Source organism: Diadema antillarum, unplaced genomic scaffold (assembly GCF_040938485.1).
Source record: "Diadema antillarum isolate AM-2024a unplaced genomic scaffold, OU_Dant_1.0 seq00000086_RagTag, whole genome shotgun sequence".
NCBI classification, from domain to species: domain Eukaryota; kingdom Metazoa; phylum Echinodermata; class Echinoidea; order Diadematoida; family Diadematidae; genus Diadema; species Diadema antillarum.
The window spans coordinates 294,760-315,000 of record NW_027271178.1 but is presented as its reverse complement, the minus strand read 5'-3'; the positions used below and the strand labels follow the sequence as shown (position 1 = coordinate 315,000).

At 37.3% G+C, this 20,241-nt stretch overlaps 1 protein-coding gene across 1 annotated transcript in view; it reads right to left on the bottom strand.

The window, feature by feature from the left end:
* Positions 1–4,294: 4,294 nt before the first annotated feature.
* The window catches only part of LOC139726501 (sorting nexin-17-like), a 35,453-nt gene continuing 19,506 nt past the window's right edge, over positions 4,295–20,241 (bottom strand). Inside the window, exons 5-12 of the mRNA XM_071637457.1 lie at positions 16,991–17,075; positions 16,157–16,226; positions 14,350–14,442; positions 9,894–10,097; positions 9,191–9,415; positions 7,288–7,404; positions 6,381–6,443; positions 4,295–5,270 (exon numbers count right to left, since the gene is read on the bottom strand). Coding sequence (XP_071493558.1) covers positions 5,172–5,270; positions 6,381–6,443; positions 7,288–7,404; positions 9,191–9,415; positions 9,894–10,097; positions 14,350–14,442; positions 16,157–16,226; positions 16,991–17,075 — 956 coding nt within the window. The 3' untranslated portion in view covers positions 4,295–5,171. The remainder of the gene's footprint in view (positions 5,271–6,380; positions 6,444–7,287; positions 7,405–9,190; positions 9,416–9,893; positions 10,098–14,349; positions 14,443–16,156; positions 16,227–16,990; positions 17,076–20,241) is intronic.

The following is a 20,241-nucleotide window of genomic DNA, read 5'->3' as shown; positions in this document are numbered from 1 at the left end:
TGATCAGCTGTTAATCTGACCCCAGCTGAAAGCTAGCTTCCATACTGAGTAACACAGTTGTGATTAAACGCAACTTTGAAGGAAACGTACAGCATTGTTGTTACTGCGTTCATTTATGTCATTCCGATTGCAAATACACTTAATAATGTCAAGTAACATAGTTTGAAACAGTTTTAAACGATGCATATGGGTCATCCCACAAGATCAACACCCACGAGTCACGCTGCCCATGAGTTAACATTGAAAAAAAAAGGTCCATGAGTCATACAGCCCACGAGTCATACAGCCCTTGAGCTCGACACTAGGCATAAAAGGCCCATGAATCCCAGGGTAGACAAATAAGGCCCACGAGTTCGACACTAACAAACAAACAAGGCCCGCTAGTATAGACTCAAGGCGGAAACACATTATGCCCCGTAATGTCGGTCTCATGGGCCTTTTTTGCTTAGTGTCGAACTCGTGGGCCTTGTTTGCCTCCTGTCGAACTCATGGGCTTTATTCGCCTACCCTGGGATTCATGGGCCTTTTATGCCTAGTGTCGAGCTCCATGGGCTGTATGACTCGTTGGCTGCATGACTTGTGGGCTGTAATTAAACACACCACTACCTATGCCTCCTAAAAACAAAATTAAATGGAAAAAAAATGAGTGTTTTCGTGTCCATGAAAGAGGTATAAGAGTGTGTGCACGCAAACTAAAAAAAGGGACAAAATCACAAACTGGTAAACGACAATATCCCAATACATACGAATGTGAATGTGAATTTATGATACAATTTTGTATCACATCATTAAGTTGCATTCTATACATCTTTGAAGTGATAACAACTTTTTGCTTTTTTCGTAAAGGCCTCTGCATGGACATACATTAATGATAAGAAGGAAAGGGTAAAATTAACGATCTGGGCACTGGCACAACTTCCTAGCTTCATACATTGATACTCTGCTTTGATTCGAATGTTTTCAAATTGGGAGGCTGAGGTTCCTTAAACTCTGGCCTACTACATAATGGCCGGCTGACTCTGGAAATCTCATGAATATGCATGAGCGTACAATAAAAAATGTAATACTGTATTGATGCCGTAAAAAAAGGAAAGATTTTGAAATAGAGTATAACACGAGTATTTTGATATGACCATTATATATTACAGCCTGCTGCACATAATCATGAATTGCAACAGCGGAACATATGAATATATTTACATCAGGAAAAAATAGATCTACTATATTTTACAAAAGCTAATGCACAGTTCAATATGAGAACTATGGAACAAGTATGTGAGAGACATGCTGTAATTGATGGTGCAGTTTTACATCTCTACAGTTTTTCTTCTTCCTGTCATTTTTTTTTTAAATTTGCATATAATTATACTATTTCCGGCAGCGCTAAACAACATGGCATGGCAGCAGACTACATGTAATTACTCACTAGACAATTGGCTTTGTTTACTTGAGGCAGAACATTCTATATATGTAAACACATCTTAATGTCTCATGCATAAATTGAAATTTTGCAATGCCCAATTCTCCGCTCATTATAATAGCATTTAACAATTTTTTTTACACCTGCATTGTTCAAGAGCAATTGAATAGGATAGGAAGAAGGGGAAAACGAATGACATTCCTATGCTTGTTCATTCAGCTCTTTCTCTTTGTACACCTCAACATCAATCTGCACGCACAAATATATTTTTCATTTGTAAAGTAATATTCCTCTGATATAATAATCTGTGCCATTAAAGAAAAGATAATCCATGCAAATATCATAACCTCATTCTTTGATTATCAAAAAAAAAATCCATTCAAAATGTTACAGGTTGAGATATTTTAAGCATAATTATTTTGTAACTGTTTCTTTGTTTACTGTCTGTCTGTCTGTCTGTCTGTCTGTCTGTCTGTCTGTCTTCTTTCTTCTGTTTTTTTGTTTTTGTTTTTGTTTTGTTTTGTTTTTTTGGAAAGGGGGGGGGGGTAGGGCAGAGGAGGGTGATCTTGGGAGTTGTACAAACTGTATGTGTGTTCACACCTATATGCAAGAATATGATAAATTTCCTTTATTTCTATAGATAATTTGATAAACAGGCCACAGTGCACATTTGGTCATGGAGGGTGCAACATACAGTAAAACAATAAAAACAAACACTCTACATATATATTCAAAGCTTCAGTACTAAGTTTACACACACATACACACATAAACAATATCTATGAGGGAGTTTGACATGCAGGGATCTCGGAAATGAAGACGTATCATTTAAAAAAAACACAAAACAAAAAACAAAAACAAGAAGATACTGTGCCATCACCATGAAGATATTTTTTTTTTTCGTTCTGCCTTATAATACAACAAAGTCCAATACAGTGCAATTGAAAGTTGAATGTGGTAAGATGTGGCACAGTTGATGTGGGAGAGATTGGGGTTTCCTAAGCACCGCCGGCTTTTACTGGTTGTTATAGCAACAATTCATCATGCTATGCATTTTTTACTCTTTGCTGGCCACAAAATGATAACAAGATACCATTAGCTTACACTAGGGAAAAGATTATTCAAAACAGTTTGAGATAAATGCTGTGAATCCCAAGGGCCTAAAAATTAGATGAATGAAAGACAACCCAGGACTATTCAATCCATAAGAAACTCCAAGCTTACTAGAAATCATATGGTACATAATTTGCTGATACTTTTGGTTTGAGCATTTTCCATGTAACACTGCAGCTCTAAATCTTTGCAAAGAAGGAACCAAGTTGCTGTAAAAGTGACCCATGACTATTCAATCCATAAGAAACTCCAAGCTTACTAGAAATCATATGTGACCCTGCACCTCAAAACAAACAAAAAGTCGCCAGACATGAATTTTTAGTTAAGACCATATTCTGAAAGAGCAGACTTTAAGCTTTAAAATGATGTATAACTCAATCCAAATGGACTCTCGTAACCTACCTACATATCGGAAAGAAAGTACACACTCTTGATAAGTGTGTATTGAAAAAAGAGGCTCTGAAGAAAAGGGTCTATTCAAGCGCTTAATCTTTACCAAGCGTTCTAGCTGTGCGATGAATGGAACAAACAACAGGATGATAAACCACCAGAGCAATGGAGGGATTATCAGATTAAGCTGAATTTATACATGCCTTATCAACAGATTCTGTTGATGATCAACGCCAACTTTCAAAGCAGTAGCATCATACCTTCTAAAAATATTGGAGTTGAAAGTGATGAGCACGGACAGGGTTTTTTAAGAAATGAAACAGGACTCTTTGAGAAACCCTAATTACACTATTCTACCAAAAAGGGTTCCAGAAAATCTGCTTAAAACCCAATTTCCTTATCGTTTTATGATTCTAAACTTTAGTATAAAGTAGAAGAAGACTTGCTCTTTCAGAAAATATGAAAAAGTCAAGATTGGCTAGGTTGACCTATTTCACCTATTTTCAGCTCTCACACAAAATCAGTGCGTGCGACTTTTTGTTCGTTTTGTGATGTACGGTCACATATGGTACATAATTTCCTGATACTTTTGGTTTGAGCATTTCCATGTCACACTGCAGCTCTAAATCTTTGCAAAGAAGGAACTACTGTAAAAGTGGAAATTTTCGCAGTGTCGAAATTTTCTCGCAACCAGAAAATAGCGCGAAAATAAAAGTATGTGAGTATTTTTGCTTGCCATATGTTCCCGTACCTACTGTCTTGATTCTGTGGAATTAAAAACATGTGAAACTCGTCTTTCTGGGATGAGCGCGAAAAATTAGTTGCGCAAAAATATGCACTTTTACAGTAGTACAAGAGAGCTTTCAAAAGGGATGCAGAGCATTTTCCTCAGCAGGTTGTGGACTTTGCAACCTTCTGCTTCTAAAATGGTGTAGAGAGGATCAACCTGAAAGTGGGTTGAAGACCACTTCCTGTAATCATCATACTTTGGTTTAATGCAAGATGGTACGGCATCTTGAGAGGGAAAAAAAAGCAGACTAAAAGGCCCGAATTCATGAAGGTCGTACAATCTTTGTCCATGGTTTAAACCATGGACAAAGACCGTAGTTTTGTATGGGGTGCCAAGTGTCGCATGGCCTATTTCGTTACCAAATCAGTCATTTTGTCGACGAAACGGCCTACGAAATGTTAACATTTCGTAGACGAAATGATCATTTTGTTAACGAAATGGTCATTTTGTCGACGAAATGACTGATTTCGTAAAAAAAATAGGCCATGCGGCACTTGGTGCCCCATACAAAACTAAGGTCTTTGTTCATGGTTTAAACCATAGACAAAGATTGTACCACCTTTGTGAATTCGGGCCAAAGTGTTTGCCTACTGAAATGGCATTCGGATATGGTGGAGATATCATAAAAGGGTGAAAGAATAAATGTTCAGTTTTGTACCACAACACTATGAAATGGGTTCAAAAATGTAGCCACTCAAAAGTGCTGAAATAAGTCATGTGTCGGCTTTTCATTTTCTTTATACTAACATGCACGGGCGTGCAAAGAGTGTGCAATGAAAAAAACATGACAGCACGGTGTGTTATCCTATAGCACATTACCGAAAAACGATAACTGAACGCTCAATGCTGTCACAATGCAAACTTAATAGCAGTGCGCACTCACTCAGTTGATACAATCACGTATCGCACTCTCAATCGCTTATTTCTGTAAACAACTTCCAGTTTGTGTAGCAAATGTTTGGAGCGAGCATCTTTGGATATCTTTGCTCTTGTTCTCAAGCTGTTCTTTTGTTCTCAATTCTACATAAAGCTGACTGGTATTAACCCATAAAGATACATAAAGATACATAAAAAATCTTGTTAATTTTAGACCCATTTTATAAAACAAATAATGCACAGGTTTAAGTTTGTGACCTTACAGTAATGGAGATGCAGATCACTCTCAGGTATTCACGATGTCATGCAACATAAACTCGGCTGTGCTTCCTGCATGTTGCATCATTGTAAATACTCCCGAGTGCGCTGCATCTCGACTGACGCACTCTAACCGGTGCATTATCAGTATTCTAACAGATTGGCAAAAATTATTCAGTGGAACCATTAGGGATTGCAGTGTTCACAAACACTGTGTGAAGAGCTGAGTTGTGCATCTCATCTTGCCATCTGGTATCACTGGCAGTCAGGACCCGCCCACTACTTCTACACAGAGGTCAACATTCTGGGGGGTCACTGCCGAGTTCAAAGGTCATCTTCTCCGATGCCCTCAAAGATCTCATTCTCGACTGTCGCTGATGCCCCCGGCGATTTGTTCGACGCGGCTGCATTGTGGAGTTTGTCCTGCGTGGGGGGTGAGAGGGGGAGTTACAAAGTTTTAGTAGTCTATTTCATACAAGTGTGCAGACGATGCAATGTTATACCTAACTCTCATGAATGGGGACCTTCCACAGTTTTAGCAAAAGATATATTTTGAATTTTCTTAAAAGTCTAAACGGTGTTATGCAAGAAAAGTTGAAAAGACATGCCTTATTGGAAATTAAATCCTATACATGCTGTGTTGTCGTCTAGCAGTATGGAAATGACATAACGTTCTACCTAGAAGTTGAAAATAGTTGTAGGGAAATTATTCATTTTACTCATGGAGGGGAATAAAATATATACATGATATGATGTGACAATTCACATCAGCTCTGGAGAATATGTTTACTGATACGTACATGAGATAATGAGGTATGCTAATCAAGTTTACCCTTCTAGTGCTATATCTGTGACACATGTTAGACAATACTGTGCTTGAACATATCCAAAGTGTGTTTGTTTAAATGTGATAAGAAATTCACATCTGGTAGCCAATTCTTCTTAAGTTACCACTCCTACCTATCATTATCTCACCAAGTGCATCAGTTAAATACATGTTATCGTACTACCACATGTAAAATAAATGAGTTTTCTTTAAATGTTATGTCACATACATCGTACAGTGTACTCACAAATAAAATTGTATGCAATTTTGATATGTAATCATGTATAAACTAACCTCAATTTGGCCTGCAGCCTGACATGGTACAAATGTAGCTAATTTAAACAATGAATGAGTGAGTGAATGAATGAAAGAATGAATGAGTGAGTGAGTGAATGAAAGAATGAATGAGTGAGTGAATGAAAGAATGAATGAGTGAGTGAATGAAAGAATGAGTGAGTGGATGAAAGGATGAATGAGTGAGTGAATGAATGAAAGAATGAATGAGTGAGTGAATGAAAGAATAAATGAGTGAGTGAATGAATGAGTGAGTGAATGAGAATGACTGAATTAAAGTGAGTGAATGAATGAATAAATGAATGAATGTGTGAAAGAAAGAATGAGCGAATGAATAAATTAATAAATTAATGCATGCATGAATGAGTGAATGAACGAATGTAATGATATACAGAGAGGAAAGAAATACTCACTGAAATCTTCTTGACTGAATCAATGGCCTTTGCAGATTTACTTGGACCTTCCTCGGTTGGGCTCTGTAAGGATATAACATGATATTAAATCATCATACATGAAAAAAAAAGAACTTACAAAAGACTAATAAATCAAAGTATGAAGTACCTTTGATAACAGGTGGAAGGATTGGAAATAAAGGAAGCAGAATTGGAAATAAAGGAAATAGACTCATTAATTGCTAAATATGATTGGTTGAATAAATAAATAACTGTATGATTATTTGATCAACCAGATAAATAGATAACTACGTATATCAACTAAAGTGATAGATCGATCAATACTGAATAATTAGGAGGTAACTCTTCAAGTGCTGTTCAATTCTTTTTTTTTTTCAGTGCTTAAACATTTTTTTTTTGCAAGTATTCATCATTTGACAAAGGTGTTAAAAGTCTGATTGGCAATAACAGTACTGTGAATAGCATTCTGATGTGGAGCTGCATCAACCTTCTTTCATTGATATCAATGATATATTTTCAATAGGATAAGTTATGTATTATAGTTTCAGTGCTTGTACACCTACTCAAGACAGAGAGCTGTAGTTTTACTGAAAGCATTCTATGCATCTAAAATATATGCGCGACATCTGCCTAAGACATCATAATAATCAAAAACAGATTACAAATTTGCATGAATGGTCTCCATTGACCAACACAGTAACAGCAGTTATGAAACACAAAACAAACAATTTATCTACTGTATGCAAGTGCCTGAGATTCCCTCAAAATACATCCCCAAAAAATTATGAATTTAGGCATTTATGAGTGCACGCAAAACATATTTATGAAAGTGACAGAAAAACCATTTAGGTGCCCATGTGCAGAAACAGTGACCACAAGTATGACGTCACAATATCTCCATACTGACCGATGCTCCATTGGGCAGCTCTGGTCTGACCACAGGACTTGACGTAGAGACTGATGTGATGACCTGACCATCGCGACCTTTGAACTGTCTCGTCGGGCCTTTGACCCTATCTTGCGGCTGTTGAAAAGACAACAGAAATATTGGCTGCTAGAGTGTATAGGTATTTATCATGAATACTTCACATACAAACTAACGTTCACTTATTAGTCGGAAAAGCAAACTCCAATCAAAACAAAAGTATACACAAAGGACTGCATAGTAGTGCAGCAGAGAGTAAGGATAATATCAATTAAATGAATAATGAACCTGTTGAGGACGAGTCCTGAGTATACTTGGGCAAGTGACTACATGGGAAATGCGTGTTGTAGTAAAATCAGCCGTCCTCAACAGGATAAGACTGGAATTCTGTTTTCTAGCTCTGTCAATTTGTGGGCGACAACACTAACTGCATTGTTTAGAACATTTTTATCATGAAACTTGACAATATCAGCATATATATAGCATCTCAACTCCATGCTATGACCCTCACAGCATTGATATCAACAAAGCCCTGAAAAGCTGTCCATACATGTATGAAAGTGTGAAATATTCCGGAACCAACTAAAAGCAATACAGTTGAACCTCTCTTATCCGGCCTCCCTTTATCCGGATCTCTCTATTATACGGACGCAATCTCACCGTGATTTTTTTTAAAATAATTACGGGAGGAAAGGGGAATTCCCAACTCCTTGAGAACTCCTACACAAACACACATGAATTACATATTACTTCCAACATGATTAACATACATTACATCAAATTTCCTTCCAAATTGCTTACCTTCAGACATTCTAACATCCCCAAACATCCCCAAATGTAACAATGAAAAGGTTGCAGTATACACATTACTACATGTGGTACTACAATGGGCTACATCAGTACATGTGTATGTATATGTACATGTATAAAGCATTGAGTCTCCCGTATCCGGCCAAATCCCTTATCCGGATGAGCCCCGGTCCTGACTTGTCCGGATACGAGAGGTTCAACTGTACTTGTAAGTACTGGTCTTGTTCCTTCAATTGAGCACACGCTTTTACATGATGAACAACAAATTTCTTATAACATAAATTATCCAAGAGGATAAAAAGACATTACATTTGTGCTTGTCATCACTATCATCATCAATATTGCAAAGTGACAACAAAAAAAGAGGAAACAAAGAAAAAAATTGAGAGAAAAAGGTTCCATATAATGTGACCCACTACAACAAAAGGATCCTAAAGTTGCTGACGGCTGAGCCGAGAAAATTGAGTTTGAAAGCACATCATCAAAAATGGTCAAAACCAGTTAATTTCTGTTTTTGGCATAATTTTGTAGTCTAAAGTTTTGTCTATCATCTGCCGAAATTTTGAAGCTAAATGATAAAAGGAAAGACAAGAGATCAGCGTTTTTCTGAAGCATGATTTTCCGACTTTCAACAAAACAGAAACATGTCTGAAGATTTGGATTTTGCGCCAAAGCTAGACTCCGCCCCTAGAAACGAGGGAGTGATTTTATTGGCCAGTGCATGCCATCCTGATTACTGATTGGTCGTGCGTAGACCGCTGGCGCTAAGCTTGAATGAACATCGCGGAGGTCGCTAGGAGCGTGCCTTCTATTGTCTTGCCTCCCCTTGATTATGATAACGTCGATAGGAAAACTCTTTAAAGGCGTTTTTCTCGAAACTCTGATTTTCACAATCACTTGACATGCGCTAATAAAATCATTGATATCTCCGCAACGGAGTACTTTTACGAGTTGTGCTATACATGAAATCAAAGAAGAAGAGTAAGGGAATAATGTCATGCCAGTTTCAGAGCACTGTCCTCCCCCGACTTTCGGATCCTTTTGTTGTAGCGGGTCACATATAGTTCTCACTCACCCTCTTAATGTGTCCACCTTTCTTCTGCAGCAAGAGTTCGTCCACCATACTCTGTAGACACAGGCTGATGAGGATGGCCTGGTCACTGCGAATGGTCACCCATTGCAGCTTGTTCTTGGACACCAGGTACTCGAAGGACAGCTCCAGCTGAGCTGGGGGCTGCGACTTTCCCTTGTTCACCACAATGGGCTCAGGACCGGACCCTTTATTTGCCTCTCGGTCAGCCTGAGGGGGAGGAAAATAAATCACATGGAAATATAAAAGACAGGAAGATGGAGAAAACCAGAGATTAAAAACAATCCAAAATCCAAAAAAAAAAAAATCCAAAATCAAAATCATATACACACATGTGTACCTGAGTGCACAGTGTCAAAGGTCAAACTGACCTTTTGTCTGCTTGTTTGTTTCGTCTTCTTTTTTTTTTGGTTGGTTGGTTGGTTGGTTGGTGGGTTGGTTGGTGGGTCATCTTTACGAATATCGTGATGACACTAAAGACCTAAACTACCATTATCACAATCACTCTTGAAATTTCAGTCTGTTTCATGTTTTGGTTGCTGAAGTAATCATAGTATATCATGCAAAATTTTACTATCACTTTTTTTCTTCTTTTTTTCCTTGTCCTGCCATCTTCAATACTTGTATCAATTTTAAAAGGCATTTTGTAAAACTCTTCTACTAGAATTTTCGTAGGCAGACGACTTACACTGTTGGTGATCCGCCAACATCTCATCCTGGTGATTCTGAAGACGCCCTCTTTGTGCGACCCGTCGGGGAGCTCGACCCGGAAGTACAACTCCTTGTTGCCTGCGTTGATGGTGGTCTTGGTCTCTGGCTCAGGGTAGTTTACGACACACTGCTTAAATTGGAGTGTACCGTAGTACTTCAACGTCTGGGCAAATTTGATGTACTGTAATGACAACACAGGGATTCAACATTTTACAGATATTGCCTGTTTAGAGGTGTAACATAACACTTGACATCCCCACTGAAGTTATATTTTCCCCAAGAAATCATATTTTGCCCAAAAGTGCAGAGCTGAGGGAAAATATTGTCTTGAGGAGAAAACCTAGCTGTCAAGGGACTGTCAAGTGTCATATCACAATGACATAAAATATGAAAATACACATACAGTCAAACCTGCCTTAGCGGCCACCTGTCTATAGCAGCCACCTGTCTATATAGTGGTCACCTGCCATATGCGGCCACTGAAAAATCCCCCCAAGAGAAAAGCTGTGTTAAAGACCCAGTGTATAGCGGCCAACTGTCTAACGTGGCCAGCGGCCACAAATTTTGTCTCCTGCGGTACATTTTAACCTGTCTATAGCGGCCACACGGAGCCACTGCTGCAGCGGAGCTGACAATTCTGCGTGTTTTTCTGCTATGTAGCCATGTAGCCATTCATGGGTAACGTTCAGTAATCGCCACCGCTACATTCATCACTCATTCAGTCATAATAATGGACAAGTGTAAAGCTTTCTTCATGATTGATCGGTACCAAAATTGTTCAATGCATGAAACACACGTGTGTATGCATATACACATACATGCACATGTAAGTACTACATGTATGTATACAGCGATGATACATGGTATGTATCTAGCAACATACACAAAGTTCAAATAACCTGTCTATAGCGACCACCTGTCTATAACGGCCACTCTTTTTGTCTCCCTTGGGTGGCTGATTTAGACAGGATTGACTGTACATTGTATGATCATTCTAGCCCCGGTGGCAGCCAATCAAATTCTGGAATCGTACTACCTAACGAGACGTCACTGCAGGCAATATAACTATTTCCATAATTCACTGCATCAGCCACACGATTGCATTAAGACCAATAAGTGAACAGTATTCATGTAGACAATTTAAAATGTTGAGGACAAGTCCCGAGTATACTCGGCCAGGGGTCTATGGGAAATGCATGTTATAGCAAAATTAGCCCATCCTCAATGGGTTAATATAATTAGATTATTGAAGACACACACACATACAGTTTGCATAATGAGGAGAATGCTGATATTACAGAGCCATATGATTCGCCTGTTTTCACTGAACATTAGTATATGTCGACAAAGTTTAAATGCATTTATTATTGTTATGATGTCTCAAGAAAGCCTCATGAAAGCTTACTGGCTGACAGGCTTAACTGTTGGTTGAATAAAATTTGAGTGTACAACTGTATGCCTAGGAAATTTCAATATTGACTGTAGGTACAATGTAACAAGCATTTCTTCCTTTGAAAAATTCTAGTATTTGAAATCAAATACAAAGTTCTCCTCTGGATATTTGGTAATGTCAAAGTGAATTAGCCCTACACCTGAGATAAACAATGTTACAGCATTAACTAAAATAGAATTTGAACAAATAAGAACTTTTTCTTCTACCTTACAAAATACCACCAAATAAACAGTAAAGGTCATATGTGACTCTGCATCACAAAACCAACAAAAAGTCGCCAGACATGGATTTTTAGTTAAGGGCAGATTCTGAAAGAGCAGACTCTAAGCTTTAAAATGATGTATAACTCAATTCAAATGGACTCCCCTAACCTACCTAAATACTGGAAAGAAAGCACACACTCTGGAAAAGTGTGAACTGAGAAAAGAGGCTCTGAAGTACATGGTCTATTCAAGCGCTTAATCTTTACCAAGCTGTGCTAGCTGTGCCATGACAGGGACAAAACGCAGGACGTAAATAACAATGAAGGGATTATCAGATTAAGCTGATATTGTACATGTTATATTAAGACATTCTGCCCATGATTAATGCTAACTTTCAAAGTAGTAGCGTCATCCTTTCAAAAGTTATTAGACTTGAAAGTAAAGAGTGTGCAAAGGATTTCAAGAAATGAAAAGCGGCCTCTACAAAGACATACCTGATCATTCCACTCTCCCCCCCCTCAAAAAAAAAAAAAGTTGCAGAAAAACTGCTAAAAACACACTTTCCCATTCATGTTAAGATCCCAAACTGAAGAATAATGTAGAAGGACAGCTCTATCAGAAAATATGAAAAAAATCAAGATTGACTTGGTTGAGCCATTTCACCATTTTTTGAGTCCTCACATAAAATCAAGGGGTGCGACTTTTGTTTGTTTTGTGATGCACGATCACATAATTATTGAAAAAAAAAATGCATAGTGTTGTACACAATATCCAAAGAGTCCATGGCACAGAAAGGAGTTAACAGGTTAGAGGGATGGTATAGGTCTAGTTTTGGTTGAGATGGGGGAATTCAGATATCAACTTTTTTATGAAATGATTAGAAATCGCTTATAAAACATTAAGGAGTGTACATTTCCAAGAGATATTAAAAGCTCATTTGTGACCCGCTACAACAAAATGATCCTAAAGTCGGGCGAGGTCGATTATTTGAAAATTGCATGACACGATTCCCTAATCTTTCTGCTTTAAATTGATATATAACACATCTTATAAAAATAATCGGCTGCGGAGATATCGATGTTTAAAAGAGAGCATGTCGAGACGTCTGGGAAATCACTGTTTCGAGAAAAGCGCCCTAAAAGTTCTCCTTGCGACGCAATCACGATCAAGGGACACGCAAGTCAGTATTCACCTCCGGACAATAGAAGGTAAGCCCTAGCAACCCCCGCAATGCTCATTCAAACACAGCGGCGGCGGTCTCCTCACCGACCAATTAGTGACCAGGATGCCAGGAGAAGCGGCTGGGCATAGCGCATCCCGCCCGCACGCACCATTCGACTGTGCAGTGTGCGAGCTTCACGCTTCGGTTAGCGGCAAGCAGCAAACTGACCAATGAGATCACTCTGGTCATTGTTAGGGGCGGAGCCTATGTGTGGCGCTCAATCCAAATGTTCGAACCAGTTTCTGCTTCGATGAAACGCCAAAAAAACATGGCTCAGAAAAACGCATTTTTCTGGTCTTTCCTTTCATCATTTCGCTTCAAAATTTCGACAGATGATAGAAGACATGTGAGACTCTAATAATATGTCAAATTCAGAAAATCGTAAGTTTTGACCGATTTTGATGCTCTGACTTCAAACTCAATTTTCACGGCTTCGACCGTGCGCGACTTAAAGACCATTTTGTTGTAGCGGGTCACATTTGATGAAAATCAGCTCTGAAATGGCTGAGATATCCAAAAACAAGGTAAAACAAAGCGTTCCTAATAAAAGGTGGGTTCCACCATTTGTTATGACCACTTTGTTTTGGGATATCTCAGCATTTTGAAAAACCAATTTCCATCAAATAAACATTGAATTCTTCTCTTGCATATTTCATAAGAGGCTTCTCATTATTTCACACACAAAAAAGTTGGAAAACTGAAGCCCAGCTCAACCAAAACTATACCATCCCTTTAAAAACTAGAAAGCACTCTCTGGCCCGAATTCACGAAGGTGGTACAAATGAAATCATGGTTTAAACCATGGACAAAAACCACGGAGCGCCAAGTGTCACACTGAATATTTCGTTACGAAATTGGTCATTTCGTCGACAAAATGACCGTTTCATTAATAAAATTATCATTTCGTGGACGAAATGTTTATTCAGTTACAAAATGTTGTCATTTCGTATCATTTCATCAATGAAATGACTGATTTCGTAAGGAAATATTCCGTGCGACACTTGGCGCTCCATGGTTTTTGTCCATGGTTTAAACCATGGTTTCATTTGTACCACCTTCGTGAATTCGGGCCTCTGAGAGGGAAGACCTCTGCGAAGCAGCCACTTTCCACCGATGATCTTGCTCTTCCATAGAGATCAGCAATTTCCACCCATATGTATGCATGCTGAAAACTCGCCCGATTTCCCATATAGAAGCCTTTGTTATGTCATAAACCCTCAGCTGCGTGGCGCGCCTCGCTCTAGCAGAAACTGGAGCAGGCACTTTAGTGCGCGTATGCAAACCTCAAAAATGTGCAGCTTTTGAACTCCCAAGTTCACTGACTCTTCCTGCCAAAATATCAAAAATCCTTCATAAAAATTTCCGCATCACTACCAAAATTTAATAATCTGTTCCTTGTGTCATTCTCAACCTTTCCTGCAAGTTTCATCCAAATCCCTGCACAACTTTTCGAGTTATTTTGCACACAGACAAACAAACAAACAAACAAAAAAACCAACCAAACCAATGCCGATGAAAACATAACCTCCTCCCTTGGCGGAGGTAACAAACTGACCTCTTTCTTGGAGTTCTTAGCCTTAAGGGCCTGGAGTCTGGAGAGTTGGTCCTGGGATGCTAGTACCCAACCTCTGCTGACATCACTCAGGGTCTGGAGATTACATGAGGGAGGGACAGGGAGAATGTAATCCATCAGTCATGTTTAGGAATGATGATATATAAATGCATCAATAAATAGCACCTTCTTACCTTCAGGTGCACATAGTTAAACCTAATGATGTACATGAACATCACACAGGGCAAATAGACAGTGGACGTCTACATGTGCCAAGATTTTGCTCTGACTGCCATATTAAAGGAAACCAAAACCCAAAGAGCAATGTGGACTGAGTGAAAGCAGCGGCATTAGTAGAACACATCAGTGAAAGTTTGAGGAAAATGAGACAACCGATGCAAAAGTTATCAATTTTTAGTTTGGGTGTTGAAACCACTGGATAAGGAGACTACTAGAGATCATGACATCATGTGTGGACAACAATATAAAGAAAATATAAAGAGAATTCCACAAAAATTCATTTTTCATGAAAATTAAACATTCCATCAACTTGATACTGACATATGTTAAGGGTACTAATAATTCCTCCCATTTTCTGATAGCAGTTAGTTAAGTGCTCTTTCATTATGCTAGAAAAGAGAAAGCATGTTGAATTTTCTTTATATTTTCTTTATATTGTTGTCCACACATGATGTCATAAACTCAAGAAGTCTCCTTATCCTGTGGTTCCTATTAGACAGTCTCTACTAACATGTATAGTTGATTTTATTTTAATCAGCTATAAAGTTTTAACTAATTTGAGATGTTATGATTTATCTTGAAAAGTAATATCTTATGTTTTATATTTGATATATATTTATATTATCTTCAGGATAGATGATATTTCAATGCCTGTTTATAATACAGATGTATAATATTGGCTGTGAAATAATTGATTTATGGACTTATATATGTATGATTAATTTGAAGGACTTATAACTGATTTCTGGTGCTTATAAGTTTTCATAAGACAAACTCTTGATGTATTGAAAGTGTCAGTCATGCTAAAGAGTTGTTGAATGCCTTCTCTGTCTTTAATACAAGATAAAACACTAAATATTTTTTACCACATGCTACTATACTTTCAACTTCCGACTGTCTAGGGTAAATACATTGTACATGTTACTAAACAGATCTGTTTCTTATGTACTTGTTTTAGTTTTTAATGTAAAATCTTATTCAAATCTGATAGGTTGTCAAATTATGTTGCCTTGCCAGCAAACACAGTACTTACTTCCCCATTCATAGAGTCAAAGGTCATGAATGCATTTCTTGGATTCGTTTCACTGACACACAAAAGCAGTTGTAGGAAATTCAACAAAAACTGTCATTTTACATGCAGATTGCCAATGGTTGCTACGGCAACTAAACCCTCTCGGACAGTAAGAATCTGAGACACACCATGAGGTTGCCAAGGGATCACTCTGCACTAAAAGAATGCATTGTATATACAGTAATGCACACATCACATTTGCTCAGTGACTGAAGACTTGCAAAATCCTGCATTCCTTCATTGAATGTTTACTTTTCTGCCATAACCAGCACATAGAAATTAAGTGGGATATGCTGTAGTTAAAGGCCAATTATACAATGTAATGTGGTAAAAGTATACTAGGGAGGCAGCTCTGTATTCAGACTGTAGTACATCTAACATCTAAGGTGTGTGTGTGTGTGTGTTTTTTTTTAACCCATTCCATATTGAATTCTGAAATTCCCATAGATTTACTACACAGACCACCAGGCTCCCGTACGGAACGGGTTAATCTCTCACCTGAACATACAACAACTGCATTGCAACCCTGTCCTCCAGTAAGTCATTATCAAAGGCAGGATCCCAGTAACTACAGGAGAGGATGGAATGTGAAAAAAAAAAACGGTTAGCAGCTGCATGGAGGGGCTTTATTTAACAATTATATTTCTCTATCCATATCTATCTATATACTGATTATATATAATCAGATTTGAACATGCAAGTATGAAATTGATTGTATAGTACGAATCATTAATAGGACGGCAGTGTGAAGCCACCTATATAAGATATAACAAAACCTGAGTAAATTGATTATAAAAGATTGAGACATTAAATCACAATTTTTGCTTTAACATAATCTCAGACAGAATTGGGTCATTTTGTCTGAGATTTATATTAAAGTGAAAATTATAATTTGATTTATAAACAAATGAAAACAAACAACAATGACAGACAAATCACTGAATTTTACTTAAAAATTCACGAAATTACTTGGTATAAAAAAAAAAATTCATGCAAAGCTTCATAACCTCCTAAATTAATAAATAAAAAATAAAAAATCAGGCCAAAGAATCAAAGACTTCAAAACTGCACAGCATATGTATATGTAGCACAATAAAAAATAGTTATTAAAGTAACTTTGCAATGCAGCTTAAAAGTCAAATTTTTCAAAGTATCAAAGTATTTTTAAATGACCAAATAAAATATCTGAAATTTGGATATTATTTTGTTGCTAATACATGCAGAATATGGTACAGTGGTTCCGATGTTATTTTTCTCTCAGGGAAAGAATATATCTATTATCATAACTATGATACTACGAAAGAAAAGAAGCAATAAACATGGCTTACTTACTTCTTTCTCAAAACTATTTTATGAGTTCCTATGGCTGCCTTCAACGAGATATACGGTGACTCAAAGTCTTGTATTCTCCTGACAACTGAAAAACAAAACAGAAAAGCAATATTATTAGAGTGTTAATCTTGATAGAACTGGATCGCAAAGCAGACAAACAGATAATCACATGTACTACACAAATGCACCTGCATGCACATGTTTTACATAAAAATGAATTAGAAGACAAGACTGGTGAATAACTTGATTTTAATGGTAAAAATGTATATGCGGCATGGTAATAGACATGGTAAAAGAACAAATTTGTTTTGAAATGAAGGCTGCAGATATTACATAGTATGTACACGTATATGCAGATGAACAATGAGGGTTTTTAAATTATGTACATTATTTTATGGTCAAATACAAGAAAGCTGGTTAATAAACTTTCTGCCAGTCCAGTTGTGATGAAATCAGCACTCCTCTCACAAATTTCCACATGCTTAAACTGTATAAAAAGGCACTAAAGATCTACTTACAAGTCATATTTGATGTGCAAAATTCAAAAAAAAAAATATCATGCCACATATTATATGTATGGCTAAAACCATTATACAGTGTACTCATACAAAAATCCAAGTACTCCAAGTCATATCATGCCGTAGTAAGTCAAACTTTGAAATCTAAATCTTCAAACCCTTATAGCCACCTCTAACAGGGTTCCCTGTCTCCCCGTCCACCACTATTTCCTTGTATTTTAAATTGCAGTGTATGTACATTGTAAGCATTTTATGCATGGACAAAGGTCGCACATTAGAGATGCTGTATTCCCTGTAAAAGCTATGTTTGCCCTCTTACGTTCAGATAACAGGGAAAGATGCCAAACTGCATTCATGAGTGTACCTAGATCATCAAAGGTGTTGCATAAGAGTCCTATATCCTGCTTCAAGTGGGGATTTTTCTTGCTGAAAATGTGGCAACGGTTATTCATCTTTGTCCGTACCACTGACCTATTGTAGTCATTAACAATTTACGCCTCCTACTCTTGGGTTTTCATTAAAAAGTGATGCAAAAACATACAAAAAAATAGAGTAAAATATTTGATTTTATAATAGATTTACACTGTACACTGTAGCTGAGAACAACAAAACATTACGTGATTTCATATAAAAAGTAAGAAACTTGTTTAAAAAATCCAAACATTCACCAAATCTGAAAATACCTAGAGTGTGTATCTGTATACTCTGAACATTCTTTCCAATTCAAGTAATTTTGGAGGTTTAATGGAACATGTAACAACGGTAATTCATATGGGTGGGGTGAGGATAAGGAGGATGGTGGGGCAGTTAATTTTAAAAAAAAAGTGAGTATTAAAGGGTGTGTACAGTTCTGGTTGAGGTGAGGATTTAGCTTTTAACATTTTGTGAGATATTCAGAAACCACTCTATGAGATGTCAGAGAGCATGTACAATTCTAAAGGGTATCAAAAAGTTTATTTGACAAAAATCGGTTTTGAAATGGCTGAGATATCCAAAAACAAGGTGAAACAAAGAGATCCTAATAAAGTTGTGGCATGTCGCCTTTTATTATTATCACTTTTTTGGATATCTCAGCCATTTCTTAGCTGTAATACTTGGGATCAGCCATAGAAAGACCAAACGGTCTATGTTGATCCCCCCACAAACTGAACGAATTGCTTTTATGTTGTGTTTGTATGGTGTGGAATTGTTAGAAGTTGATAATTTTTCTGTATTGTTCCAATGTTCTACTGTGTATGTGTTGTTTTTGTATTTCTTGTATGCTTTTTATCAGGATGTGGAAATAATGAAATGAAAATGAAAATGAAATGAAATGAAATTTCAAAACCAATTTTCATCAAATAAACGTTGAATCCTTCTTAAAATTACATGCTCTTTCATATTTCATTAGAGGTTTCTCATTATCTCACTTAGAAATGTTCAAAACATGAATCCCTTACCTCAACCAGTACTGTACAGTCCCTTTAAGGCAACCAGGAACATTAGAGATAAAATGTATAATATACACCTGTAGGTGCTTGCATGTGCATATACCACGCAGACACAGACAGAGACAGATATAGAGACACACACACATACACACAGACAGATACCTTGAATACCATGACTTAAAGGAACTAGCTTAAATATCATATCATGGTTTCAATACTAATAATCGACTAACATTCTCTGGTATGCATACCCCGCACTTTGCACAGCAGTATACAATCACGAACATACAAACTAGTCCACTAGGCAAGGTCTAGCAGCTATAAAAATCACATAGTTCTAGCATTCCCTTCCCCCCTCTATTCTAATGCTCTCTTACATTTTATCACCACAGCTCCTCTGCAATCACTAAATAAACAGTGACTTCTACTGTATGCCTCACATCAGATGGAGAAGCCAGCAATGGCACTGTTTACCAACAAGCAATAAGGACCGTTCAGACGCATACCAGACAAGTGTGAAATGCCGGCAACTTTACACAATGAGGGACCGAACAGCGATTTGCTAGCGCTCATAAAATGCTTTAGGGGACAAGTGCAAGACAAGGCATTACACACAAAACTGACTGCACATTCAGTATTATTGATTCTGTAGATAATTGGGTAAAAATATTTTTTTCACTTAATAAACTATATAAAACATAATGTAATTCCTTTAATGGTGGAAATAATAATTAAATAATTGAAATGAAATTGAAATCGAAATTGAAATGTTTATAACATTTGTTAATAATATTCTCTATGTCTATGTTTAATAACCATTCTAAACTCCTAATGGACTATAATTTTCATTTACAAACTTGTGCATTAGCTACAGTATGCTACTTTGCTATCTGGTCATTTGTTAAGTACACACTTCAAGTGGAATTCACTGCTACAAGCTCAGCTTGACAGGAAAGGTGAATGCCTGCATATCACTATGTCCAGCACTTATTTATTTTTCTCATGACATCACTTTGCTAAATTTGAAATTAATGTAACCACAGGAATCCTACAAATATCATCATATTCCCATCCAGACTATACTATGTGTTTGTACTCCCACACACTGAACATCTGATATCTTCAACACTGTTTACACAATCTCACATCTCTGGGCAATTATTTCAAACACTCAAGCAGGCACAAAACTTTGTGCACAGCAGAACGGGGAATATACGTCTGCTGTCTGGCAGAATTGCAGACAAGAGCTTATCAGGACAAGATAAGTGACCGACTTTTGACTCTCGGACTTAGAAATTATGAT